We start from the raw sequence: 27,723 nt of genomic DNA, 5'->3' as shown, positions 1-27,723 counted from the left end.
TACCCAGCAGCACCACCCACAGTACCCACCGCGACCAGCCGTTTGATCCACCGTACTCACAGCGCACAGAGCGGGAGCGCGTCAGCCGGTCGTCGGCCGTCACATGGCGCGGCACGGGCAGCTGGTTGGTCGAGCACGGCACGCCGGCGATGGCGCGCTTGATGGCGTCGAACCAGTGGTTGGCCGTCAGGGCGTCATCGTCCTGCAGCAGCAGCTGGAAGGAAGGGCAGAGGGCCGGTGAGGGGAGGGGAGGGGCAGAGGCCGCGGGTGACGGAGGAGCGGAGTGGGGACACGACGACCCGCGCTCACATGCGAGGTATAAGTCGGAAATGTAAACGCGTTGTCAAGGAAAATACATAATTTTGATAGCCGTAGATGTAAAATAACACTTCAACTAAGCTGCTTTCTTTTCCTTCATCCCGCTTCTGGAATGAGCTGTCTTCCAATACAGCTAATCAATCAGCTAAGTAAGATATCATCAATCAGTTAGAATCAGACGATCCATTCAAATCAGACATTCTTTTCTCGGAAAAGCTGACACTGCCCTGCCATCTGACACTGAGTACCACACGCCATCATCGTCCCCTTACCCTCAGTCCGGACACGGTGCGGATCTGGAAGACGTTTTTCCGTGAGGAGGCCTCCCTCTCCCAGTCGACAAAGGCCCCAGCCAGGTCGACGTTGGTGTCCGGTCGGAGTCCGGCCTTACCCCAGTGTGGCGGCTGCAGGGGGGGGAGGCAAATCAGACCAGTCACACACAGTCACACACCCGGTACAGTCCGGCCTTACCCCAGTGTGGCGGCTGCGAGAAAGAACACCATACCAGTTAGTAACACATTGTTGCAAATGAAGACAATCTAAAGTAAAGACCGGTGTCAGGCCCCAAACCAATATGACTACTGCAGGCACACAAACAGTACATACGCAGCCACACAACTACAGTAGGAACACACTGTTACGTACAGAGTCAGCCATTACAGTGGAGGGCGGTTTCTAACCTTTACCCCAGCCTGAATGGCGAAGGGAGCACAGCACACCACAGTAACCCATCACAAGGGAAGGGAGCACAGTCCACACACAGTAAACCATCACAACTGAACAGGATACGGTGTTAAACATATTCGCCCAGACCGACGGCTGAAGTCACCACCACGCACGTACACGTTACACATGGTTATCTATATAAAGTCGGTCCTCACGTCAGCCAATGACGCGAGTGCATTCAGTAGCAGATTCTCCGACACGCAGGTAGAACATATTCAAGTCAGTGGGTGGTACACATGCAGTAGTTGCAGAGTGAATATTGTGCAGATTTTATATGCCACACCACCCCACAAACATTAGGTATCGCTAGACACGAAAACCCCAACCCAAGACATCCATGTAGCTATCCAAAATCCACACAGTATGTGCTTCACGAACAACACTTCCGACATAAAGACCTTTTCACGAGATTTCATCTAATGCAGTGTCGCTAAGAGAAAGAAGAAAACGAAAGAAAGAGAAAAAGGCAGAGATATAAAAATTAAAGAAAAGCACGTAAGAAAGTGAGAGAGTGCGAGAGAGAGAGAGAGAGAGAGAGAGAGAGAGAGAGAGAGAGAGAGAGAGAGAGGGAGAGAGAGAGAGAGGACAGACTCACCATGCCTGCGTTGCTGCGTGTGTCTTTGAAGAGGAACAGCGACCGGTCCGTCAGCACCACCCGGCACGGCGCCCAGCTCTTCCGGGCCCTCCACGACGTCTCCTTGGCCAGCCGGGTGTGATTCAGCGTGCCCTAAACGGGGCCAAACACACGGCGGACGCACCCACACGGCGTCAGTGGACACAGAAGGCGATTAGCGATACAAACACTCAGCGCGGACGTCATAGACATACAGGATACGGGCGAGTGAGTCAGTCAGCGGACGGGCCAGGCGCCACCGATAGGGTAGGTATAATCGCAGGGCGGAAACGGGCCGGACAGGTTGGGGGACCGTCGAAATGCCGGGAGCTTTGTTGAAACATATACGTGAAGAAACGTGTCAAGTAAAGCCACACTGTTTACGGAAAACTCAGCAGGTATGGTCCGGGGTATTATCTACGGAAAGCAGTGGCAGTACAACGAAGTCACGGATACAGAAGCTTAACTAAGAATGACCCCTTTTCACCTATTTTGGTAAAACTTGTCACACCTGTCTTTCAGTCTTCCCTTCCCCTAACCTGTGCCGCCCGGGACCACTCCTAGCTCCCCCAGCTGAGTGTCCTCCTCTCTCACCTGGTTCAGAATGGTGTGCGTCTGGTTGCCGGAGACTGGGTGTCCTCTCTCACCTGGTTCAGAATGGTGTGCGTCTGGTTGCCGGAGACTGGGTGTCCTCTCTCACCTGGTTCAGAATGGTGTGCGTCTGGTTGCCGGAGACGAGCTGCGGCGGCGGCGGCTCGGTGGTCGGAGCCGGGGGATACACCAGAGAGCGGCCGCGCTGTCCACGGGCCACCTGTAGTACGGAGGGCACGCCGCCCACCGGCACCGGGCGCGGCGACACCGACTCCTGGAGAACAGATACCGACAGGAGGACGTCAGTCGTCCGACTGGGCGGGTCTCTCGGCAGCGTGACAGTGCAATGGCTGATCAACACCGGTTAGTTGACAGTAAACGCATCCCTAGCTGTTTGGCCAGCCTCTCGCTGTTAAACCAGCAGTACCCCGACGGTTTGACCAGTCCCTTGCTTTGACGCGTCCCCAGCGCTTTGGCCGATTCTCACCGTGTCCCTGGCCATCTGACTAGCTCCGTTCTCGGCCGACGGCAGCGTCCAGGTGGAGGAGTTGCTGCCCTCCTTGAAGAAGTAGACGTGGTCGTCCTCGTTCTGGTTACTGTACCACTGTAAAAACGGAGCCGGCAGAATGCGGTCACCACTCAGCCAGTGCCAGCATATCACAACTTTGTGATATGCATGCCCCAAAGCAAACGGCAAAAACGTCTTTATGCAAGCACATGTAGCTAATAGAATTTAACCACGCCACAAATACATGTTAACAGAGATCAAAAGCTACTGAAAAATTGCGTAGATACACTCCAACATAGCACAGAGAAGGTAAAACAAAACCAAAACAGCACGCTATTCCCTCCAACGTGCACCCTACAGTATCCCACTGTCCCGCTGATATCCCGGTCCCTGTGTTAGCGCACCCTGGAGGCTGACTGAGCGGCAGACGGATGGCGATCTCCTCCGCCCGGCCAGCGCCCCAAAACGCCCAGCTCGCGCTCAAACTGCCCGATCCTGGCCCGCACGGAGACAGCACCCGACCGGCCGACCCCCAGACGCCAGCTGGGCGCCCGCTGCCGCCCCGAACCCGGAGACGAGTCCGGCTGCTCTACGGACTCCGGAGTGGTCTGGGAGCCGGAGGTCGGGCTGGGTCTGTCGCCCGAGGAAGGGTCTGCTTCAGTATGCGGCTCGGGCTGTCTGGCTGTGTCCCGGTCTGTGGTTTTAGCCGCTCGGGGCGGCTGGGGCGGCGCCTCACACAGCGGCGAATCGAGCGCCGTGTGGAACGAGTCGGCGTCGCTCGAGTCGCTGCCTGACGACCCGCCGCGCCGCCCGAGCCGTCTCAGAGGCAGCTCCAGCTCGGCCCTGGCCCGCTCCGGGCCGACAAAATGCACCAGGTCGGCCCCGCTGCGCCGCCGCAGAGGCTCGTCACCGTCCTCAGAGCACCGGCGTAGCACGCCCTCCGGTCCGCTGTGCCTCTTCCCGACGTGTTCCGCCTCGACAGAGCGCCAGAACAGCTCAGCTGGCTCGCTGAGACGCTTCACAGGCAAACTGCGCCGATTCTGGTGCTCTGTCATGGATTTGATCTTCCGCGGGCAGTCCGCGTCGTCAACCTTTATGCGAAAGGAATCGCTCCGATCACTGGATCTCAGAAGAACAGCGTCCTCATCCTCCGCACCCCGGGTCTCCCTGGCGCAGTCGGCGCTGCCGGGCACGTCAGCCACGTCAGTCGGCGTCAGCACGTCATCGGCACCGATGGAGCCCACGCAGCCGGCGCTGCGCGGCGACGAGGCCCCGTCGACCACCGCACCGCGGTTCTGAATAGTCAGCAGAGACAGGTCCACGATGCGTGGGATGTGATCGCTGGTGAGCCTACGGCGACTGCGCAGCGCCACCGGGTTATCAGCTTCGTCAGACATGGTTCAGTTGAGAAGCGACTGAAGAGCGAACCGATCACCGACCACCGCACAGTTCAACACAACCAAAGGAACTGACGGCTAACACCGCGAGCACCACACTGCACTGTCCGGATGTCACAACAGCCGGGTGGCGCCTGACACACCCTGCCTATCAGATACACGGCCTCAGCGTCCAACCCAGCCCGGACAGTCCCCCGCGCGTCAGCCGCCAGTGACACTCCGCGCTGCTCCTTCCGTGGCCGCGCAACGGCCGCCGGCAGCAGGAAACACGATAGCGCGACTGACAGCGGCGTCAGACGGCCGACTACCCGGCGCAGCGCCGCGGGGGAGTGCCGCCGCCGCGGGGAGCGCTGACGACCCTCACCTGATCAGGAGACAGCTGCAGCTCCGAAACGCAGGCCAGCCGGCCCTCGGAGGCGGACCGGCGCACGGCACGGTGCCTCCGCACGCACACCGCACGCAACGTGACGTCATCGTCGCACATGACTGCCGTCCGCGCGCCGTCGCAAAGTGCGTCGTCGTCGTCGACCGCGCCACTCCTCGTCGCGCGGCGGCCACGGGCGGCTCCAGGCCGGCTCCGGACGGGTGTGTGCGGGGGTCGGCCGGTCGAGATTTGACAGAGCGCCGCCACTGCTGCGCCGCTGCGCTATCGGACCGTTTCCCGGAAGGGCTGCGGGTGAGGGCCTTCCGGTGGGCTGACCGTGCGCCTGACGTGCCTCAGGAGGCGCCCAGAGCGCGGAGCGGCGGCGGACGGAGTCGGCGGACGGCACCGGTGAGTCGAAACAGCCCGACTCCAGGGCCGAGTCGGAGTCGAGCCTCCGAGACTAAATTGTACGCAGGCATTGGAAAGGGCTATCAGCTCCAGCGATTTCAGAGGCAAAAGCAACTCCCATAATTATATTTTGCAGATGTTGCACGCCCATTTCAAGCAGGCGCCGCATGCGTCTGATTTCAACTTTGCGGAACTGATTTAGTAATTGAACTATTGGGGATTGAGGTTTCTGGAACGATACATTTTTATACAGCCTATTTTTCAACAGAAGCGTTTCCAGGCCAACACTTTTAATTTAGTCGGCACACGGTTCGACACTCGGCACATGTATCCTTCGTAGGAATAGAGAAATAAGCATAAGAAAGCTACCCATGGTGATAGTCAACTTCGAATGTTTAGATATACTTTTCAATATCGCTAGTAGGCATGCACGAACTTCAAGTGTCTGGTGATTCAGCTTTGGTGTAAGGCATCTTTCCGCGTTGCATGGCGCAAATTGTTGTAGGCAGAGTACAGATGCTTGACAATGCAGCCAATTCAGTCTCTGGGCTTAACAACACATCTGGTTACCTGCCTTCAAATAGCATGTATGTACGCAGAGAATTATACAATGGAGGACGACGAAGATCAATCAAGTCACCTCAGTAGAATTTGTCTGCAATGTTTGTATGCAGAGCCATCTGCAGTGCTGCTGCCAAGGACTAGCGGCGGACTGAAGCGCCACCAGACGTCACCCTTGCAAGCCACAGTCCGTCCGGTAGCGAGACCTTCTCCCAGCACGTCCACTGTCCAGCCCTGATGGGCGAGCTAGCTGTCCCAGCACCTAGCCTATTGGGTGAGTTGCTTCACTCGGCACCTAACCTAATAGGAGAGCTGTCCCACCAAACACTTACCCTGCTGGGCGACCTGTCCCACCCAGCACCTGCTCTGGTGGGTGAGCTGTCCCACACACTACCTTCACTGATGGTCGAGTGGTCCCTTCCAGCACCTACCCTGGTGGGTGACCTGTCCCTTATGGCACCTACCCTGGTAGATAAGCAGTGTCCGCTCCAAACACTTACCCTGGTAGGCGAACTGCCCCGCACGTAGCAGAGTTCTCCGGTTGAGTCAACGCGTCGCCTCCAGCCGGGCGGCAGAGGTACCAGCGGTACATCCACCTCCAGTACCGGGGTACCGGCCTCGGCAGTGGGGCGGGATGGGTCACCGACAGTCTTGTCCGGGCTGGTGGCCGGCTGCGAACACAGGGCGACGGATCGGTTAGATAGACTGAACAGCTGGGAATTGGCCGATATATAGAAGCAGTTTAGTCTCTAGAGGGTCAAGCAAAAGTCAAATAAGTGAAGTCTACACCAGGCATAAAGTAAAACCTTAAGATTCCATTTATTGGTCTGCCTCGAACAATCACAAGCAAAATAAGCGCAATAAAATGCACACGTCCTTGTCGTGACTCACGTATATGAATGCACTAATCAATTAATCATAAACATGAAGTGGTTGTGATTAAATTCCCGCGCAGCACTGCAGGTATTTATTGTGATCCCATTGTGCGATAGCCGACAAAAAGCCTCTACCACATAGGACGGAATCGATTACATACATTCGTACACATTCATATAAAAACTTTTCAGCACATAGGCCTATCAGAAGCAAATATCGTTAAACAATATAGCTAGTAGCTACGCACATCAAACAGTGTTCTTTCACAGGAACCCTGCACAGGGAGCTTCTGCACAGGGAACTCATTAGAAAACAAATTCAATGACCCTGACTTTAAGTGCACACGTCCACACAAATTATACACTCATATTGCCGTTTCACCCTTCCCTATGCGATATATTGACAACTAAAGTTCCATTAAAATAGCATGTGGCCTTGTGACAGCACCAATATCATGTTAGCCCACACCATTCACCCCGCTTTCTATTTGTTTTGTTGGGTTTGGCCCTTTCCGTCTGACGAGACCATTTCAGGGCTGGAAGGATGATAGGAATTAGGGGGAGATATTGGTCTGGGCGAGCACCCTGGTGAGTCGCCGGGCCTGAGCCCGTCCGGAGGGCAGGCCGACCAATCCCCCAAGCGCTCACCGCACCTGGCTACGGGCGTGCTCTTACGGGCATTCCCGCATGGGATAAAGTTACCCGGCCAGCCCAGAACAGAGGGTTAAGGCGTGGAGAAGGATTAGACTGTCCTGAGGATGGTAACGACGGAACGGTGACCACCCCGCTACCGATTCTACCACCACCTCTCACCCCAGCTGAACGTACCGACTTGACGTTTCGTCTGGGCGGCTTCCAGGTGCTGCTCTGCGTGTCGACGTTGTAGTAGTACTTTCTGCCGTGGTGCAGGTACTCGCCCCAGCCGTCGTGTAGACTGCGGATCGGCGCCTCGAGGATGTGCGGTACCGGCGGCGGCTGCCGCGACTGAGGAGGGGATATCTGTCGACACGCGAGGGGGGGGGGTATCAGTGCGACGGCCCGGAGGGGCTTCGACAGCTGAAAAGTAAGATCGATGCAGATAGTCAATTGGGCATTCATTGATACTTGAATGGATGATAAGAGCTGTGTGATTCAATGGACTGGCATCAAATACTTGCCATTCCATTGGTTATTTCGTCCGCTCTGTGCAGGTGTTTGGTGCCTGCCATTTCGTGGCCGAGGCCGGGGTGTTTTAGGCAACGCGAAACAATAGCACCTGCGACACGTAACAATTACTCATCAAATATAAGTGGGATGACATTTTGACGACTGAACTGTAAAGACAGCCCAGAAACACCTGCCCAGATTGGAAAAGGTACGATAAAATATGGCCAATATTTTCTTGACTATATTTAAAAACTATGTGAGCCGTATCTTATGGACAGGAGATAACGCTTCTCAGCTCTCAGCTCCGTGAGTCGTGTGATACGGATAGGTTGGAGAGTCTTACCTCCGTGAGCCGTGTGCGTGGCAGCGGCACGGGCAGGTGGTCCGCCGAGCGACTCAGCCCGGATCGCGGCATCAGCGGGTTGGCAAAGTAGAGCGCCGCCTTCATCTGATCGAGCCGCTCCCAGGAGCCGCTCTCCGACTCGGATCCCGCCGGCTCCGAGTCCGACCAGTCGCCGTCGTCAGGGGTGGTCGGCAGCCCGTCGGCGGCCGGCTGCAGCCGCAGCTGGAGCGTCTTGGGCGGCACGGGCGGCCGCGGCGGGCCGTCCACTCGCGGCGGCTCCACCTGGCGGCCGGCGGTCGGCCGGCGCGAGCGGTCCGCCTCGCGGTCCGGCGGCCGCCGCAGCCGCTCAGCCGTCCGCTTGAAGCTGGCGTTGTGTCCGGCCAGGTCGATGCGCGCCGAGCGCAGGTTGGAGAAGGTGCTGAACGACTGCAGACTGCGGTCGTAGGAGGTCTGTCGGTGGAGGCCCGGGGGTGACTCGGAGCCGTCCGCTGAGGGTAGCACGTCCGGCCGGGGGCCGCGCTCGGCCCGCTCCGCAGCCACCGCCTGCTCCACCGGCCCGGCGACGGTCCGTGTCAGCTCGACAGACGCAGACTTCATTATAACACCACTGATGGGAGCGGACCTGTCGCCACTCGTCACCGTCTCCCGCTCCAGGGTGGTGGGACGTTTCTGAGCGGCCGGCGGCGGCGCGGGCCGGCCGTCCTGCTGTCTGGGGCCGCCCCTGTCCCAGAATTCCGCCGTCGGCCGGCTCCTGGACGGCGCTCCATCCGACGAGCGGCGTTCTTCTGAGCGGCGGGAGCGGCTGATCAGCTTCAGCACCTCCTGCTTGAACCGGCCGTGCTCCCGTTTGGGTCCGGCGGCCTCCGTGGTACTCCCCGCCTGCTGTCTGGGCGCCGTGACCTCCACGCTGTCCACGGGAACCCGGCGAGACCCCGCACTCTCTATACTGACTCTCCTCTGACCTGCACCTTCCGCTCCCTCCCCGGCGACTCGATACGAGTCAGAACCGGCCGCCGCGCCGCCAGAGACCCGCGCCGACGCTCCGGTTATGTTGGCACTGTCTCCAGTCACACGTCCTGAGTCTGTGCTTTGAGGTGGCTCTGTGACAGCCCGGTTAGTTTTACTAGAACTATCTACACTAGGTGCATCGATTCGCCTTGGCGCTGGCCTCCTCACTCGTTCTTCGGTAGCTCGCTGCCTGGATTCGGGCCGCACTGACTCTACATTTACCCTACTAGCTCCAACACTGTCCGCACTCACTGCAGCTGCCCTCACTGGCTCTAAACTATCGACGCCTCCCGATGAGGTTCGCCTCTGTCCAACGTCACTCCCACTCTCCCCCGCCGGCCGCGGGGCCACACCGCTTACACCCGTCCTTCCATCGCTAGCAGACGGGTCGGCAGCATCCCTTACCGACGCGGCGGGCACTGCTGTCACAGGAACAGGCACGGGCGGCGGCGGCGGCTTGTTGACGGCCGACGGTAGCGCCGGTCGCCGCTCAGCCCCCTCCACCGTCGGTCTCGGGGTGGGTACCGGCCGTTCGGCGGGTCGCGGCGGCCGAGGGTCCGTGCCGACGCCCGGCTCTGCTCTGGCTCCAACCACAGTCTTGGGACCGGGCCCAGGATCGATCGCCGCCGCAGCTGATGGCACATTCACAGCAGAGGTATCGGGTACGGTCACCGTCGCAGCCACTCTGTCGGTTTTCACCACGGCTGCTGTCTCCGCCACCGGCCCGGTCACAGTTCCCACCGCACTACCAGCCACAGCACTGGCCACAGTACCAGCTGCAGCACCTGGTTCAGCGCTCAGCTCAGCGATTGATTCAGCGCTCGGTACAGCACCCTGCTCAGCTCCAGCTCTGCTCCTATCCGCCGTCGCCGCAGCCGCAGCAGCCGAGGCCTTCTTATCTGGTCGTTTGTCCGGCGGGGCCCTGTGTCTGCCGTCTAGACTGGCGGTGCTGGTGGCGGCGGCCGGCGCCGGCGCCGCCTCCGGCCTCACCAGCTCCCAGGTCCGGCTACGCTCGTCCACCGACCAGGACTTTCTGCGCGCCCACAGGTCCTTGGAGATGCGCGGCCGGCGGTGTCGAGACGGCGGCAGTCGCGGCGTGGCGCCCCTCCCGGGAGTCGTGTCAGACTGTCCACCGGCCGCCGCAGACAGCTCTGTGGCCTGCGGCGTCCCTCCAGGCGCCGGCCGACTGACCGGGGCCGGCGGAGAGTCGTCGAGCGTTTCCACGCTGGACGAGCCGGCGGCGGCATCCTCCAGGGAGTTGCAGCGCCGCCGGCCGGGCGTCTCGTCACCGGGCGCGTCATCCTCGCAGCTGATGTGACGCTCGGCGTCAGTGATGGAGAGCGGCGCCCTGACGGACGTCAGCAGCACGTCACAGCGTCTTACGGGGAGAATGGAGGGTGGCAATAATCGGCGTCAGATAGTGAGTCACTCGATACTTAGCCATTTAGTTAAACAAATAGACAATCTGACGAGTACATTAAAGGAAATAGTTCACTTTTAACATGGGGTTTTGAGCTGGAATAGCAGTTTCGTAGCTTGAGCTGAGACTAGCACAAATCAGGAGTTTTTACGGCTCAACGATCACCCTAGACGAAGATATTCCATTTCTCGTTTCGAAAAGAGTGCCTTGTAGAAGAATGCGTGCCTTGCACAGGAATGCAGCCACGTCATCGTCAGCCAATCAGCGTGCTGCTTACAGCCAATGCAGTATGCGTAGGTTTGAGCTACGCAATATGATTGGTCAATGCGTAATAAGCTTCCGCGTCAAACATTATTTTACATATAATATAGTTCGTCCTATATTAAAATATAGAAAATAATTGTTTTTACAAAAAGGTTTTATTTTATTTCATGATTATTTTGAGCATAAAAAATCATAAATCAATAGCAAAATACTGATTTCAGGAAAGTGGACTGTTTCCTTTAACGTAATGTTCCGACTGGCCCCAAGCTGAAGAGACAGCAACCAGTCACGAAGACGCGACTAATGTAACAGGACATAGCACACAGATAAGTGTCATGATTGCGCAGACTGGGCTGACATTGCATTCGCCTGGTGGGTTGTTGAATTTATTGACACTTACCAATCAACCGAATCCTGGCAGCGAAAAGAAATGTGCAAAAGGGTAATTCGAGTGGGAATAGATTGACATTGAGATTCTCCTCCGCTATTCGCATCACTTTTGCACAGTCAATGAAAATGAGAGTGCATGCAACTAACAAGCGGTAGTCATACTTGCTCACAATGGGTTCAAACATCGGTAAAGGACCAACACCTCGGCAAAAAGAGTTAGAAAGTTAGAAAAATACTTCCTGGAACTTGACAGGGCGATCTATACGAGTACATGAATATCACTGATCAAGGACCACCACCAATGTCATTACGTCCCACCTTACGAATTGGTTTAGAGTTCCTGCCACCAAAACAGCAAGCTGGCAAGGCCAACCAATACCTACTATAATATTGCCATGACCAGTAGCAATGAATGTATTTTCTCCCCGTCACCATTTACTCACCTCCTGCTATCGCGGGCATTGCGTTTGACCGGTTTGACTTTGGGCGGCAGCTGGGGCCGCGGTCGGGGCTGGACCTTCAGATACTGAGTGGGCGCATAGAACGGCTTCCTCTCGCCGCTCCTAATCACCTGTAACACGAGCCTGACGTCAGTTCTCTTATTTGAGACACACCACACAGCTGATCATCTGTGATGCGAGCCCAACGTCAACGGTTCGATTTCCGTCAACCGGAATCACATAAGGAAAAAGGCGAGAACACTCCTAAAGCTGACGATCACGCAGCCCCCACTCAGCTGTAAAAGGATTAGTATGGGACAGTTGATATTGATGGCCGCACTCCCTAACCAACCCAACCATTCCTCAACTACAACTAGAGCCCCCCCCCCCCCCCCCCACCTTACTCAACACCACGCCCATACAACCCGTGCCAAACAGCACAGCGGCAACCCGTGTATCTCGGGACAGTTCGCCGTAGTTAGCTCTAACCAGGGGCTCTAACGTTCACGGTAGAGTTGCAGGAATTAGCGCCACCCGCCCGCCGGCTTTACCGGGAGCGTCGCAACGGGACGTGACAGGCTAATCTGGCGTGTTTACTAAATCCGATCATCTGCGGGCCTCTCTGGCCGTGCAGGATTCAGCCAGCTGACGGAAGGTGAGTTCAGCTAGCTCACAGGAAGGTACGAGATCAAATAAAATGGCCCGATAGCGGCCGCAGGTGAAGCGAGATATCTACGGAATCTATAAAGCAGTGGATTATTAGCGAGGAATTACAACTAAAATAAGCCATAGACACCAGACAGAACAGTGCAAGAGGAAACCAGTCCACCTTATCTTATGTGTTGCCTGAGTCCCCACAACTCTTTCGTCATCATAATGAGGAAAATTAGAGGAAATACCTGCTTGAAAGAGTACAATAATAACCTCACTGAAAAACTAGAGCATTCATACTAAAGCTTAGGCAACATCACATCTGGACTGTTGTATGAACTGTCATCATATCTTGAGATACATACCGGTATATGAATAGGGGAGGGGGGGGGGGGCAAATGAGCAAAGCAACAAAGAAAACTAAGCACACACCTTTTCTATGCCCACACGTAAAAAGCAAATCAATCAAGTGGTGCAGCTAACATCTTGCAGTTCAGGGTTGGTGATTTACCTGCCACCAGTCGCTGTTGGTCTGCTGTATGACCAGAAACTCCTCATCCTTGTGCATGTGCACGCGCTGGCCATCGCTGGAGTGGTACTCGAAGTCGAACAGGACCGTCACCACCAGGTCTCTGTCCATTGACGGCGCCTGTCCGGTCACAGAGACGGACACGGTTAGTACAGACAGGTGGACAGTCAGTCCAAACAGGTATGGAGACAGCCATCGGCCATACACAGAAAGGCAGCTTAGGTACTGCCAGCCCACAGCTACGAGACAGCCACCGCGAGACGGTTACCCCGAGACAGCTGCCGCGAACAGACAATTAACATGAGAGAGCTAACGCGAGACAAATCTGCAAAAAAGCACGAGAAAGCTTCTGTAAGCTGATGATTTGCCATCACAAGTAGCCATCCTCCAAGATAACTATGAGAAGAAGTGCTTTGATAAGCATTTCCCTCAAACTTTGATCACAGCTTGCAGAGTATGAGGAATAGCCCTGCATCCTCACAATGGTCCTTGTGAACAGATGTATGCAGCCAGTTAAACTAAATTTTATCATGGGAACACAATATGTACAGGATTGGAGTTGCAAGATAGTGGATCTCTGCAGGCCAGATAGCCACCAATCCAAAGTCTCAAATATTCGCACAACATCACAGCAATCAGGTGATCAGTGTACATATATTAACCATTTAAAAACCTATTCAGTCTATTCATTTCACAAGCAGATTGTATGAACACATGATTACCATGTCCTTCCACAAGGACATGTACCAGCGGCTCAACTCAAGTTACAGGTGCCGATTGCTGTCATCGAAAACAGCATTAGTCTGTAGCACAAACAAGGGAGTAGCGGACAACTATGCAAACTTTGAGAAAGATGATAATGCATACCACCCATAAATTCAGCACACCCAGCATGTCTTGGACTGATATAGCACAATAAAACACCTTATTTCTTCATTTAAATTCAGAACAAATAAATGTGTTCAATGTTTTGCTCAATAACATAGACCAGAGACAATGCATTGGACCTAAGTCCAGAAGTGTGCTTCCTGAATAAGCCAGGAAGTGCCAACAACTAGCCATCCATATGATGCTGTCATGCAGCTCACTTCTGATACGGAATTACACTATGTTGTCTTGTAATGGCACCACAGTAATTTCTTAACTTGCACTTGATATTTGATTGCTAAGCTTAACTTTCCATGTAAAAACTATACATTTTAATCAATTCATAACTTGGGTCTAGGGATGAACAGCTTCAACAGAAAAAATCAACTGCTTCAATAGGATTAACAGGATTATAAAATGTTATTTTGTTCTACCACAAGACTGGCTTTAATGCTTCAAAGTGTTTGTGACAGCAAATACATTTCTGACATGCTTTTTTTGTTGTTGTAAAGGTGCTTTGTAGCACTTGTTTTTGATGATTGAGACTAATAGCCTATAGAGTGCATCAACAGTTTTGATACCTTACAAAGTGTCCGGTCCCTTCCTTTCAGTAAAAATAAAGCAACAGATTCATTACACCGGTCCATATATTCTCCATGAAGCTGGGCACAGCGTGAGACACCAGCTGGTATGCTAGGCACAAAGTTCTGGAGATGCTAAGGGCTGATGTTTGCCTCACATCCTCTTGACTGCCTTTTCGACTGCTGTCCTGGGCACTGATCACTGATTGGTCACAGTTTTTTATCAGCAGGCTGCGAGCATGCTGCTATTTCTTGACTCCTCATTGGTCAAGCACACGTGGTCTATTCATTTAACCAATGAGAGGCCAAGAAGTGGCAGCAATAACTCCCTTCTATGGGAAAACCTACAGCATGCTGACAAAAAACAGCGACCGAACAGAGCTCTGGTTTGCTGGGAGGTTTGTCGGTATTAGTATATATTAGGTCCGAGTGGACAATTGTGACGCTGTTGATACAAATATGTAACAGCAAAAAATTTAGGTTTTAGGTTAGGTTAGGTTGTAGGTTTGTAGGTTTTAGGTTAGGTTAGGTTGTAGGTTTGTAGGTTTTAGGTTTTAGGTTTTAGGTTGGTAGGTTTGTAGGTTTTAGGTTGTAGGTTTGTAGGCTGTAGGTTTGTAGGTAAATAGGTAAGGTTAGGTCAGGTTTGATTATGTTTTCCTTTTATTTCCAGGACATATAAGTATCATTTTTGGATTCAGGATGTCAAATAATGTAAGAATATGAAAACTTTATATTTAAACAGTCACTCGGACTTAATGTATACTTTTACCGGTTTGTCTGGTTAAGCTCCTGTTGCACAATTGAAGGGACTAACTGTGTGCAACTGTTAAGTGTTAGATAAGTGCATTGTAGAAAGTTATGATACCAATCAGATCAGCACAAAGCCACAAACTACAATGAAAACGTTTGGCTGTGTCCAGTGTCAGACTCTTCGACCCATATCATGATATTAAAAATAAAATGTGCAACAATAAAAACAGCCTTCATTTTGTTTGTAAGCAAATCCTGAGTTTACAAAAAGGCTCATTCAAAACTGAAACTCATGCAAAGAAAAGGCCAACAAATGGCCTATAGGTACCAATATTGACTACTCCCAAAGCTCAAAAAATAAAAATAAAACAAGTCAAAAACACAAAACTTGACAAATTGACACCAGAAAAGAGCTGAAAATAAATAAAATGACTAGACATTCATACTGAACGAGGGGCTCTGGTATTAACTGGATAATTCGCCAGCTGACGCCGTATGGTGGCGCTAGTGGAGCAGCACCATATGACGTCAGCAGAAAACACCGTGAGCAGCTATGAAATGGGAGCGAGCACCACGGAAATATCGAAAGGTGATGGACATGTACTGACTTTGGTCATTCAAGTACCACCAACACCATACAAAAACCATATAATTTCATCTAGACTGATTCTGGAATCGATTTGTTCGGGTATTTAAAACACATAAAAAATGTTTCTTACCAAATTCTGAAACAGTATAAGGATATTCTTGTTCTTTACTTTTACCTTGTGGAGTACTTTTACAATACCTTTTACTTGCTTTCTAGTGCGCCCATCACTATCTTAAAATCTGGATTGCAACGCTGTAGGAAAACTTTTTTTCATTTGTCATTTCTTCCACTTTTTAGCAGTGATAATTTATTTGGTTTTATACATTAAATAATGAAGACGGCTCCTAACTTTTTAGGGATCTGCAGTGGCCCAGAGAGCAAAATCAGATATTTCCTAGAAACTTGAGGCCACTATTTTCTTATATGGTAAATTATATACAAATATTGACATGTAAAGAATGATACGGGTGTATAATTCTGCAGAAATATAAATTCCAAGCATTTAACACTTTTCAAGAACCTTTTCAAAATCTTCCATCATGACTTCTTTCAATACAAGGTGGAAGCAATTTCAGTTAACAATAAAGCAGCACAAGGCAGTACATGGCAGTACCTTGAGCTGCGATGATCCATAACCAATCGGCACCTGCAATTTGATCTTCGAGATGTACCCTGCCTCTGTTCCCTGACTTTCCCTTTTCGTTGTACCGGGTGAAGTGAATATTCTGTGAATATTCTTCTTGCAGTCAGTTTTTAGTCCTACATTATGTTGTCAATCAGATTTAATTGGTTCAAAAACCGTCGTAGTCCGTCTCATTCGCAGTCTACATCTCCACATGCGCACCCATACATGCTAAAAATTTTCACTACGTATGTACTATGTACCCTGCAGCGTACCCTGATGAAAAATGTTTTGTTGAAATCAGACACTTCCCAAGGTAGGCCATAGTCCATGGCCATATATTTAAGTCAAAACAGATGAAACAGATAAACACAATTCCAATCATCAAGTCAACCAGCATCGACAATCTGCACATAAGTTCTAAACCTATTGCAAGACTACTTTGTATTCAAGCTTTGTATTGCAGAAGGGTGGAAGCTGCATGGAATTATGCGACAATTTCAGCGTGCATCCACGCTCGAAAGAGCAGGGTTAATTGTAACAATACCATAACAATAACGTAATTGTAGGTGTTGTGATTCGGTTGTCTCTTGTCTGTGCTGGCCATTGCGCGGGGGGTCCAGCGGCGGAACTCGGCTTCGCCGCCGTGGCGCGCTGGCAGTTGCTTCTTCTTCTTCTTCTGCATCCCACCGCCAACCCGCTCAGGGGGGCGGCGGGTCGAGCGGCAGCTCGGTCCGCCCAACATCCTCGATGAAGGTGACGACCTTCGTCGCCGGGCCGCCGAGGACGTCGACCAGGCGAGGGTCGACACCCCAGCGGCGGCGGCGGGCCGCCTCATAGGCCGGACAATCGGTCAGTAGGTGCGCCGCGCTGTCGGGCTCCCCGCACGCGGGGCATTCGTCGTCGGCTGCCAGGCCAATCTTGTGGAGCGTGTCACGGGTCAGCGGTGATGTGCCGGTCCTCAGCTGGGACAGCGTCACCGTGACCGACCCCCAGCGCGCCAGGGAGTCGTGGCCAGGCGTGGGGTCCGGGTGCGGGTGGGCAGCGGTTGCCCTCTGTCGCGACAGCTCCCGGACATGGCGCGTGACGGCGGCCCGCGCACTCGACAGGTCGATCGGTGCGCTGTCTTGGTCGCCCGCCGTGGCCTCGCCAGCCAGGCGGTCGGCGGTTTCGTTGCCGTCCAGCCCGGCATGGCCTGGCACCCACTGGAGCACCGTCTCGGTGCCGTTCTCGGCGAGGGTGCTCAGCAGCCTCCAGACCTCGGCGGCCAGGGCCATGGTCTGGTTAGCTGGGCCGCGGCCGAGTAGTTGGAGCCCAGACCTTGAGTCGGTGAGGAGGCGGACCGACTTGATCGATGCCAACTCCCCGTCCTCCAGGCCGGCCACAGCCGCGAACGCCTCGCGCATGGCGGTCAGTTCTGCTCTTAGGCTGGAGCAGACCGCCCCTGCAGGAGCGCGCACGGTCTCTTCTCTGTTGAGGTGGTGGAATTGGATCAGCGCGCCTGCGCCGCCCTGTTCCGTCCCGCCGCGAGCCGAGCCGTCCGACCAGATAGTGACGTCCGGGTGCGGGAGCTCTACAATGGCTCGCAGGGCAGCTTCCCTGGCGACTGCAGGCGGGTCCGACCGGCGGGTGGCCACGGGTAGGTACACCCTGAAGGTGATGCCGCCGCGGTGGCCCAGCCATGGCGGGTCGCAGCTGTAGAACGCCGAACCTGTAACGCAATAGAATTGCAATTGTAACAAAGACCTGCATGGTCAGCACACATCTGCAGTGACTGTCATCCCAAGTTGGTATGAATTGGAACAAAGTTGGGTCATGGTAGCAGACGTAGCACAAGCTGTCGTGATATGCCATACCGTAGGACTAGGTCGTAGGTTGTAAATTTTAGGTTTAAGGCTGTAGGTTGTAGGTCAGGTTAGGTAAGGTTGGGTTAGAAAAACTCATTCTCGTGCATAGGGCAGCTTGTGCTACGTCTACCTTACCAATACCCAATTTGAATTCCCAAAATTGATGGCAAACAGGCTTTTTGTATAACAAGTGTGGTTAAATGTTCTAATCCCCGCTGCAATGTGAGGGTAACTGCTTTTCTACAATCACAATATTTGAATTCATATAGGTAGCCACAGGTACGTTTCACATAGGTTATAGGTATTCGACCATAGCCTCTCCGATTATGCCTTTCACTCGATACGAGCGGGACCCATAGGCCGAGTGGCCTTATAACCCGATGACCAACTAAGGTAAGGTAAGGTAAGGTAAGGTAGGTGTTTACATGTTCAGAAAATGATACAAAATATGACACAATTATAGCTGCAACTGGATAGTGGATACCAACCTCAACTAAAAGTTTCTGCAGCCTTATAACCTAACACATGACTAAATTGCCAAAATAAATCCCTTAGTACAATAGCTTGACTCTAAAATAACAGAACTTTTGCATGCAGACCCTGGAAACTGGAGGGTTTATGAAAAGTAACAAAAATAAACATTCACTAATATCAATATGTTGTTATAAATTTCATATGTACCCATGAAAAAATTCCACAAGAGACCACAAAATATATTTTAGTGGTTATTGAGGTCTGTTGTGGCGTGAAATGGTTTCTTATGGTCCTAGTGGCCGGTCTAGTGGCATCTAGTAACATATTCTAGTGGCATGTGGTTGTTCACACTTTTTTAGTGGTTTGTGGACTCTAGTGGTAGCTTCCAATTGATTTTGCAACCGGGGGGTGCTAAATGATAATTGAGTTGTCATGGCAACACCGTAACAATTCAACAATACCCACTTGAAATATGAATATTTGCAGCTGCTGATTTGCAAAATGTTGAGTATCTGTCGACCAGGCTGATGATTTGCTGGAATTCGGTTCATACATTGAGAATTGCAGGCAATTATCTTACATGCTAATGACCAACTGCTTATTAATTGTGAATTCCAATCTAATCTTTTGTAGATATTTTGAATGCAGATAACAATGTAATTTGTGTGGAGCCAACCCACTGGCCATATAACAAGACACCACAAAGGTAAGCAATAAGCATCAACTTTTTTAATGGGCGTCTTTGGCTGGGAATTTCAATTTGAAAATATCTGTGATTGTCAGTTCATAGGCTGATTACATGGGCAATATGTAAAACGTATCCATTGCTTTGCTATTGGATCATTTTTGATGGTAAAATTTTGTCAGATCATTTTTTTCGTCCATTGTTTTTTCGTCAGATACTATGCGTCTTTTTGTGGTTAGGTGTTAGGTAGGTAGGTAGGTAGGCTAGGTTTCTTTAGGCTAGATTAGGGTAGGAATAGGTCTTACGAAAACACAATGGACGAAAAAATGACTAGACAAAATTTTAGCGACAAAAACCATTAAGTAGAGCCTAATAGGAAAAGTGTATTAATTGTAAGTTTGTCACTGCATCGCTCTGAGACCAGTTTTACAAACAAAAATAGCCGCCTGCTGGAATTTTTTGACCTAAAAATCGCTTCACATACGGAGCGTAAATGCGATAGGCATGTAAGCAGATAGGGCTTTACTGTATAGGTACGCTCCGTATGTAAAGCGGTCTTGAGGCAAAAAAATGCCGGCAGGCGGCTATTTTTCAGCTGGGAAAACTGGCACCTGAAACAATTTTTGTATTTTTCTTCTTTAAATTAGACCGGATTCAATGTCTCCCGGACTACAAAGATTACCTATGTCATTCGGCCAGTGCCGTTCGATAGCCGCGGCCCAGCCCCGCCCAACATCGAACGGCATTGACCGGACAATGTAGAATCTTTGTCGTTTGAACTATGCTGCCTTTTGCCTTTTATACCCCGCGTTCGATGTCTCTCGGACGACAAAGATTCTACGTCGTCCGGCCAATCCCGTCCAAGGTCAGCGGGGGCTCGGCTGCGGTTATGGAACGTGATTGGCCGGACGGCGTAGAATCTTCGCCGTCCGAGAGACATCGAACGCGGGGTTAATGTAAACCAAATGAACTTTTAATTCCTTTTTTCACAGCATGAAGTCCGATCCTGGCGTGCTCAAGAAGACAAGAAGTTCAAATCTGAAGAAGCATTGAAACATGTTCCCGGGAATCGGACATGCCTCATAGCCCTCAACTCATCTTAGTCATCTCATCCCCTTGCAACATGAACCTGTCCTGATCTCTTTGCAACTGGGTTCCTGCCTTCTTGGTATGATCTCTTTCTCTCTCAACATTACATTATAAATGTAATAAGTTTTGAATTTACCTAACCACCAAGCTGGTGTACAGCTGCTGTGTAACATATGGATGCATTGTTTGCATATTGGTGCTCTATTTTGCAAGTTTTATGAATACATATCATTTTCAGACAACTTTTGTGTTAGTTCCTTCCTCACATTGACAAAATTAGAGAGGTTGGGAAAATAAATGCAGCAGACCTTTCATAGATCATTCCTTTAGAATTGTCATGTAATTGCTAAGGTAAATCACTAGTCATTAAAGCATTATATGGCCTGAAACAGGCTCTTTCTGCATTCCACATTTCCCCTCTTTGCACATGATGACTAACAATTTACAATTAATGATTTCAAGACAATCCTTATGTAATGATTTACAAAAGGTCCTTCTTGCTGCATTTATTTTACCTTTCGCACATATAATAAATTGTGTGTGTTATTGTGAGGCATATTATGTCTCACAAGGACCACTAAAAACAGCAAGAAAACATCTACAGACCACAAAAAATCCACTACAGGCTGGAGTAGGTCTACTAGAATCCACTACAGCCCAATGGAGACCACAATAGAACCACTAGAATCCACAAGAAAACCATTAAGGACCATAACAATTCCACTAAATTCCACAAGAAAACCACAAAAGACCACAATAAATCCACTAGGATCCATAAGAAGACCACTAAGGACTACAAAAAGACCACTACATTACACAAGAAAGCCACTAGAGACCGCAATAGGTCCACTAGGATCCACAACAAACCCACTAAAGACCGCAAGAAATCCACTAAATTCCACAAGAAAACCTCTAAGGACCACAAAGATTCCACTAGATTCCACAAGAAATCCACTAAACCCAAGGAAAGGACCACTAAGGTCCACAAGAAAACCACTAAGGCCAACAAAAGCCCACTACATTCCACTAGCCAACTAGACACCACGGAGGTCCAAAATTTCCACTAGGATTTGTTTCAATTTCCATGGAATTCCACTAGGATTCCTAGTTGCACCACTTAAAGGCACTACACGTTTTAGATGGCCTAGTGGGAGCTTCTCTAGCTGCATTCTTGTGGTTCCACTAGAATATTTCTTGTGGATTTCTTGTGGAATTTTTTCATGGGTAGCATAAGCGCCAATACTGCCTTCATTTACAATTTTGCTACTGTTTTCCACTCACAAACGCTGCCCTCCGTGGACAGCAGCAGCAGCAGTGAAACGTCACCCGTGGTGTGACATCATCACCCATGACGTAATGGAAATCCAGTTGTTACCAAGGCCCCTGAACGAGCCAGTGAAACTGAAACCTACTTTGACTTCGACTTGTTCACCATGCTGCTGGACAGCAAGAGGGAATCAAAGAACAGGCCCGAGTTCGATGTCCATGGTATGAAGAGAGTTACCTTCTGTTAGCTGCCCACTTGAATTCATGGGATAACAAGTCCCAAGTCAATTTATTTTGACCTATCTATCCAACACAACACACATCTCTCGCCTCTCGCCAGTCTTCCGCCTTGGCGCGCCATAATTGTAGACCGCCAACATGAATGAACCTTTTATTTAGCTGCATTATTCTCTCGCCCAACGTTCGTAGCTGCTGGCTGCTATTTAGGGTAAAGAGAATTCAATTGATTGTGAAATTTTGGTGAAACTCACTCGTTCCGAGGGTCATACAATAAGCGAAAGCAAAAAGACAAGTTGATGAACAGTCGAAGTCTCAACAGACGTTTGCTGTCAACCAGATAACGGCCAACGGTGGGAGAGTCGGGGAGTGACAAATTGAATTCAAGTTTTATGGCTTTGCTTGAACTGGCATCTGGCAGGCTAATGAGAAACGCTAGTAACTCAAGACAAAATGACTCGAAAGGATTGAGGTACAACTGCAAACCACTGTTGTATCATGTAAGTAAGGCGTAAGCTGTACATTAGCGGAACGAAAAACAAATAATTTGCATTGAGTCTATTTCGTGGATAAGTTATACGAGTTATACGACATGCTTATATGTGCCTTACTACTACGTTTGTCGCAAACTTCCAGCGACTGTAGAAAAAAAAACTCCCAAACAAAACGATATATTAAGTCACTCATAAGGCAGGAGTAAAATCGCTGCCAGCGCACATGTCGTAAGACAAGACAGTTCATGTCTTCGAGACGAAGTGCTCTGACCACCTCCACAGCCGTAAACCTCTGGATCCGCCCAGTACCACCGTCAGCCACGGTGGCTTGTCAGCGAAACGACCCAACTGGGCTGTCATCATCCGCAGTGTCCGTCACCGGCAGCCGTCGTCAGCCCGGAGACAGCTCTGTCAGCTGTCACCGGGACGACCCACGAGTGACGTCATCAGCCTCGGCGTCCAGCACCGGTCGACAGACCTCCAGACGTTCTGCAGGTACAGGTGAACATGAGAAAACAAGTCAATGGATGTCATGCCAGAGGGGGGGTGGGGGAGGTATCCATCGTATACGACTCAATAAATAACACGCTGGGAGGAGGTATCCATCGTTCTGTCGGTACAGGTGAACACGAACATACGACACAACAGATACCACGCTGGGGGTATCCAAACGTTCTGTCGGTACGGAGGAACACAGGGACATCACTTTATACCACAGGGGTGGGGATAAACGTATCAGCGAACGCGAATGAATCGATGACGGCGGTACAGCTGCGGGAGTGAGAAGCTACCACGAGGATGGCTGTTTCGAATCAAGCACCTATGCAAAGGTGTCGGTCATTACCAGCAGCTTATTTATATTTTCACGTAACCATTCATTCAACGAGCTGGGCAGTAAGCGGCCTGCAGCATGCAATCGAATGGGGGAGGTGGATGTAGCTAATTCAGCTCGATAATAATCCAAGTGAAATAAATCCACCATCACTACACAGAGGCATAATGAAAGCAAACTGATACACAGCCAGCCAATATCCAAAGGTCCAAACGTATTTACGCACCTTGACAAGCTTGCAAAATATCTTGAACTTCTTTTAAGTCTTCTAAAATATTTGTCACTTCCTCCTGTGATGAGTTTGAAAAATCGTCTTCCTCCACGAAAAGCAAGTATTGCCTGCAACAGACACGAGAATTCAAATGACTACCAGCTCCGCATTACAAGGAGATTACAGATTTAAATATCTAAGCCATGGCATTAAAACTTAAAAGTAAAATTAAGTTCAATTTTTATTCAATATAAACAGATAAAAAAGCTCTCAAAATGAGGCGACATCGTTTTCGGGCGTGTATATAGGTCATACAGCCAACAATTTCACCGTTGAAGAGATATCTGAGCACTTTCAGAGCTTTTTCGTTAGATGATACGCAATAAAATGCATTTCACTGGGGTACGAAAATTAAAACGCTTTGAAAAACAAGGACGACTACCGATCGTTTGTATTGCCGTTTCAAATGCATTTTCTACTCAATACAACATGCTAAAACATATCTACCTACAAAGTCGAGAAATGACAAGCTGGCAATTTGAATGAGGTTTCCAGTGAACGTTAAAAATAGAAGCATACATACCTACTTGTGCAGCAGAACGCGTTTACACACATGTAAACACGTACAAACGGCAAAAACAACTATTTATATCGCAAATCGAGCAAACAATTCGATAAAGCGACTACCGTATAACATCACATTCAGTAAGACATGTGATCCCACACACACAGACATCTTCAACCTGCAGACCGCTGCACCAACGTTCAGTACTTACACCTGAGCGAAGGCGTCGCGGCAGTCGAGGGTGGTCTCCAGGAGAACGTGCGGCCGCGGACAGAACGGGTCGGACGACTCGGAGGGCAGACCCGGCCCGCCCGCGCGGTAGGCGGCGTCTGCGGCCGAACACTTCCGCACAACGTCGCCGGCCGCCGCACACAGCTCCCGCCTGAGCAGCAATACCAGGGGGAAGAGATGGGATCGATCGCAGCGTGTTATAATAACCGCAGACATACTGATGAAAACACAGGTTCCAAACGATCTAGGGCCATGCTTGACGAATATTGCTTCGGAAGTGAGGTCACGAGAACATTTCTAGCACTCAACTGCAGCCATGAATATCGTCATGAGATGAAACCGAAACAACCGTTGACATCAGGGAATCATATCGGCGGCGGTGCTTTATGTAATCCTAATGTCCGATGGCATGTGTTTTGAGGACAGGGATGATATTTTTGACTTGTTAATGTTTACATTATGTGCAATGCAAAAAAGCGCATAGGGAGTGCATTGGCATCCACACATACACGCCCTCCCCTTTGTCCAATTGTGGCAGCCTAGCTCACCTGTTTTCCTTCCAATGCAGTAAGTTGTCACTAATCTTTCGGGCAACGCATCCTCGTAACATCGGCAGGTACCCAGGAATTTCACTAAGTTGACAAGAGCTCACTGAAGGTCTGAAAAAATGAAATAATATGAGAAACGTTCTTCCCATAACAGAAAAACACAAAAACAGGACAAGATTTTGTGGGTCATCTTCCATTTCAAGTCAGCTTTTTGACATGAAGGCCAGGAACTGGATTCTGAGTTTGCTATTTTCTTAATGGCACCATAACAAAAACTATCTAGTGAGCTGTGAACTATGCAGCTGGAATAGAACTGAGCCAATCTGCAAAGTGTGGCTCGGCATATGGCTCGGCAAATACCTACTGCAAAGTGCAAAGTATGGCTCGGAGGTCAACGAGGCGCACCAGCCCAAGTTCATATCCACAGCGCTTCAAACAGAGCCGGAAAATCCGCACGAAAGCGGGCTGAGAATACAAAAAAAAAACGCACCGAACCCAAAAGTGACCATTCTAAGTTCGCACTGACCTCAGTCCTCAATTAATGATAAGCCTACCATCTCCGTAGCCAAGCTTGCTATCTCCGTAGTATGGAAACGAGGAATACCCGTCACATGACTCAAGCAGACAGCATGTCATGCCAATACAAGAACCATACACAGTGCCTGCCTCTGGCAATTCATCCAGGGTGATTATTGTGTGATGCACCAGGGATACCCCAACGGTGTGGACACGGACACTGCCATTTAGCTAAACAGCTTGACAACCTGTTAGGGCCCAAGTTATTAAAAAATGAACGGCAAAATGCGGACCTATCACATGCATGAGTTTTTGCTATCACTCGTTAGATCATTAGCTGTGTTGAACAAATCTAATAGGCAAATCATTCACAGCGGACTTGACTACTTGAGCCGCGGCAAAGTAGCGTTCCTCCAGGCCTTAAATCAGCCATGCGCATCTCGCCCTACCACCGAGCCACAATGCCAAACCCTCACATGAGCCGAGGCGCTTTTCGTTTACCAATGCTGCATAACGCAACAGCCTCAGATTCTTTTGACGCCACTAATTAGCTGCGGCTTACATACCCCATAAATAGTTCACGATATATTTTTGACTGCTTGAAGCGGCGGGGGCCAAAACGGCGGTGGTCTCCAAACCCTCCCATCCGGCGAGCACATTTTAAATACCTACCATCGGCCGTCCTCATCCCTCTCAGCCTACTGCGGCGCCTCGCATAGCCGAGCGGGCGCACACGCACACGCACCGGAAGCGAGTGACGACACTGTGACCGGTGACATACCCCACCCCGGCGTTGCAATGTGTGTGAACTTGGGGGAGCCAGTTTCAGTAATTAGCCTGAATGCTGATTGTTTCAACTAGCCTCTGCCTGGGTCTGGGTCCCAGCACAGGAAGACCACCAGTGCTGCTGGCATAGTCTGTTCCACCACACATTTAGACCTGGGAGCACACTGAATTACAGGGTCAACACTCCAACATTTTGTGATTTTCCTCATCTCTGCCATCTGGTCAGTCAGTAGTCACCAAACCAACTCTGTACCATGCTACACTATGTCTGCACTGCAGTCACACCAAGCCAACTCCGCACCATGCTACAGAAAGTCCGCACCACACCAAGCCAAACCCACACCGCACCTCACCAAGGACGCATCACCCGAAAAAGGCTGTAGCAATAAGATCCCATCGAAATTGCCATGCTTTGCAGACTGGGAACTAAGTGCAAAAAATATAGCACCCAGGGTATGGGCAGCCTAGCTATTTTACAGATGTCACTTGTCAGCACCCTGCACCACACGTATCAGTATAAACTTAAGTGTTGTGAGAATGACAGAGTAAATTTGGTAGGTACCTACTTTCCACTGGGTACACAGGCCAAAACATGTTCAAGTATACCTACCTACCAAGCATCAGCATGAAAACTTACGACGATAGTGCAGCCAGTTGTTCCAGATAGGTATTTGTTTGGTTCATCATCTTAATGCTCTGTTCCACTACTTCGCCAATGATTTCACATTTCGAACTCGCTGTTACAAGAGCTCCAATAGCAATCTCGACCGTTTGGGAAGCCATGATGGACGCCCGCAAGGCCACGCTCGAAACAAAACCCAGGGCAATAAAAAATTAAAAACAACCCTAAGCAACGCATCCTTCGCATGAACGCATATTTACGTCTGGACAACGAGTTGCGTTGGAGAGGCCGGAAATAGTGGCGATTTCAGGACCGCAAGAATGGACCGTCATTGGAATGATTCTTTTTGAAACCGTGCACTGTTTTCGGCCGGAATTTAATAGTTACTACAAAATATTTTGTAATACGTTTCCACCAAGAATGAATGCCATCAGGGCTAAATTTGTACTACTTTTGCATTTTGTCAAGAAGCATATAGTGCTGTTATATTGCAGTTTTTGCGCGTTTGTTACAAAATATGAAGCGAATAAGCGTCAGTGTTATTCATCAGTGCCAGAACTTGAGGGGAAGCTATGCTAATTGCTCTTGTCCATCCACTAGAAGTTATTAAATATTTTGCTTTGTGTATTCCAAAAGGAGAGGGAACTTTTTTATTTGTGCCTTCATGTCAGAATTGAAGGTGGATCATTAAATTTTCAAGGCAGTTAACAAACAAGCATTTGGTCTTTCTCGTATATAAGCAGTGGCTAAGAAGAAAAGGTTGATCAATCCTGAAGTTCAGTCATCGTACCTCAACTTGGCAGCAAGATCCCCAAGGACAGAGGTTATATTGTATACCTGTCTTGTAAATCAAAGCATTTTTGTGCCTGCAAAGGCCTAAGCTATTTGTGGTGTGCTCGGAGTGAGGCTATATGGCCGTTTTTGTTGTATGTTTATGTGGAGATTGAATATAACTGTGACCCTTTGCTTGTTTGTATACTTACTATGGTCAAACAGGGAACAGCACATTCACATAACATACTCACCTAGCACCTAACTCATAGCTGTACCCTGCAGGATCTGTACTTGTTCATGTCTCGAGCATTAACAAAGCACTAAAGTAGCTTAGTAATCATTTCCCACATTTTCTGAGCATCTAACATGACATACAGCAGTGCAGAGCAGCTTCAGAGAAGAAACACTTAAAATGCACAGACTCACACCAGCCACCCAATGAGCCAGTTCCTCAGTTGACTGTTTCCCTGAATGCAGCTTGGCAAGGTGAGCTAACTATAAGCAAGTTGAAGGTTAGCAGGTAAGATTGAGTTAGGGCGAGTACCTACCTATAACTGGGTGCTACTGCTATGCAGGTCTTGGGTA

The 27,723-nt window shown here is 50.3% G+C and overlaps 1 protein-coding gene across 4 annotated transcripts in view; it reads right to left on the bottom strand.

Moving 5' to 3' along the window:
* Positions 1–26,618, bottom strand: part of LOC122381680 (rho GTPase-activating protein 27-like) — a 36,112-nt gene extending 9,494 nt beyond the window's left edge. The window contains exons 1-15 of one of the 4 annotated variants that reach the window (XM_043366147.1): positions 26,380–26,618; positions 24,441–24,551; positions 23,873–24,043; positions 23,112–23,224; positions 21,561–22,542; positions 12,535–12,672; positions 11,376–11,503; positions 7,851–10,206; positions 7,190–7,360; positions 5,987–6,157; positions 2,736–2,852; positions 2,358–2,522; positions 1,640–1,771; positions 591–722; positions 61–214 (exon numbers count right to left, since the gene is read on the bottom strand). In XM_043366147.1, coding sequence (XP_043222082.1) covers positions 61–214; positions 591–722; positions 1,640–1,771; positions 2,358–2,522; positions 2,736–2,852; positions 5,987–6,157; positions 7,190–7,360; positions 7,851–10,206; positions 11,376–11,503; positions 12,535–12,663 — 3,655 coding nt within the window. In that variant the 5' untranslated portion in view covers positions 12,664–12,672; positions 21,561–22,542; positions 23,112–23,224; ... (1 more) ...; positions 24,441–24,551; positions 26,380–26,618. Of the gene's footprint in view, positions 1–60; positions 215–590; positions 723–1,639; positions 1,772–2,357; positions 2,523–2,735; positions 2,853–5,986; positions 6,158–7,189; positions 7,361–7,850; positions 10,207–11,375; positions 11,504–12,534; positions 12,673–21,560; positions 22,543–23,111; positions 23,225–23,872; positions 24,044–24,440; positions 24,552–26,352 lie in introns of all 4 variants that reach the window. The other 3 variants (XM_043366149.1, XM_043366148.1, XM_043366151.1) reach the window with 3 other exon arrangements.
* Between the last annotated feature and the right edge of the window lie 1,105 nt (positions 26,619–27,723).

The sequence above is a fragment of the Amphibalanus amphitrite genome, unplaced genomic scaffold (genome assembly GCF_019059575.1).
Source record: "Amphibalanus amphitrite isolate SeventyFive unplaced genomic scaffold, NRLGWU_Aamphi_draft 000125F_arrow, whole genome shotgun sequence".
Taxonomy (NCBI): Eukaryota; Metazoa; Arthropoda; class Thecostraca; order Balanomorpha; family Balanidae; genus Amphibalanus; species Amphibalanus amphitrite.
The sequence above is the reverse complement of the archived record's forward strand: the minus strand, read 5'-3'. Positions and strand labels throughout refer to the sequence as shown.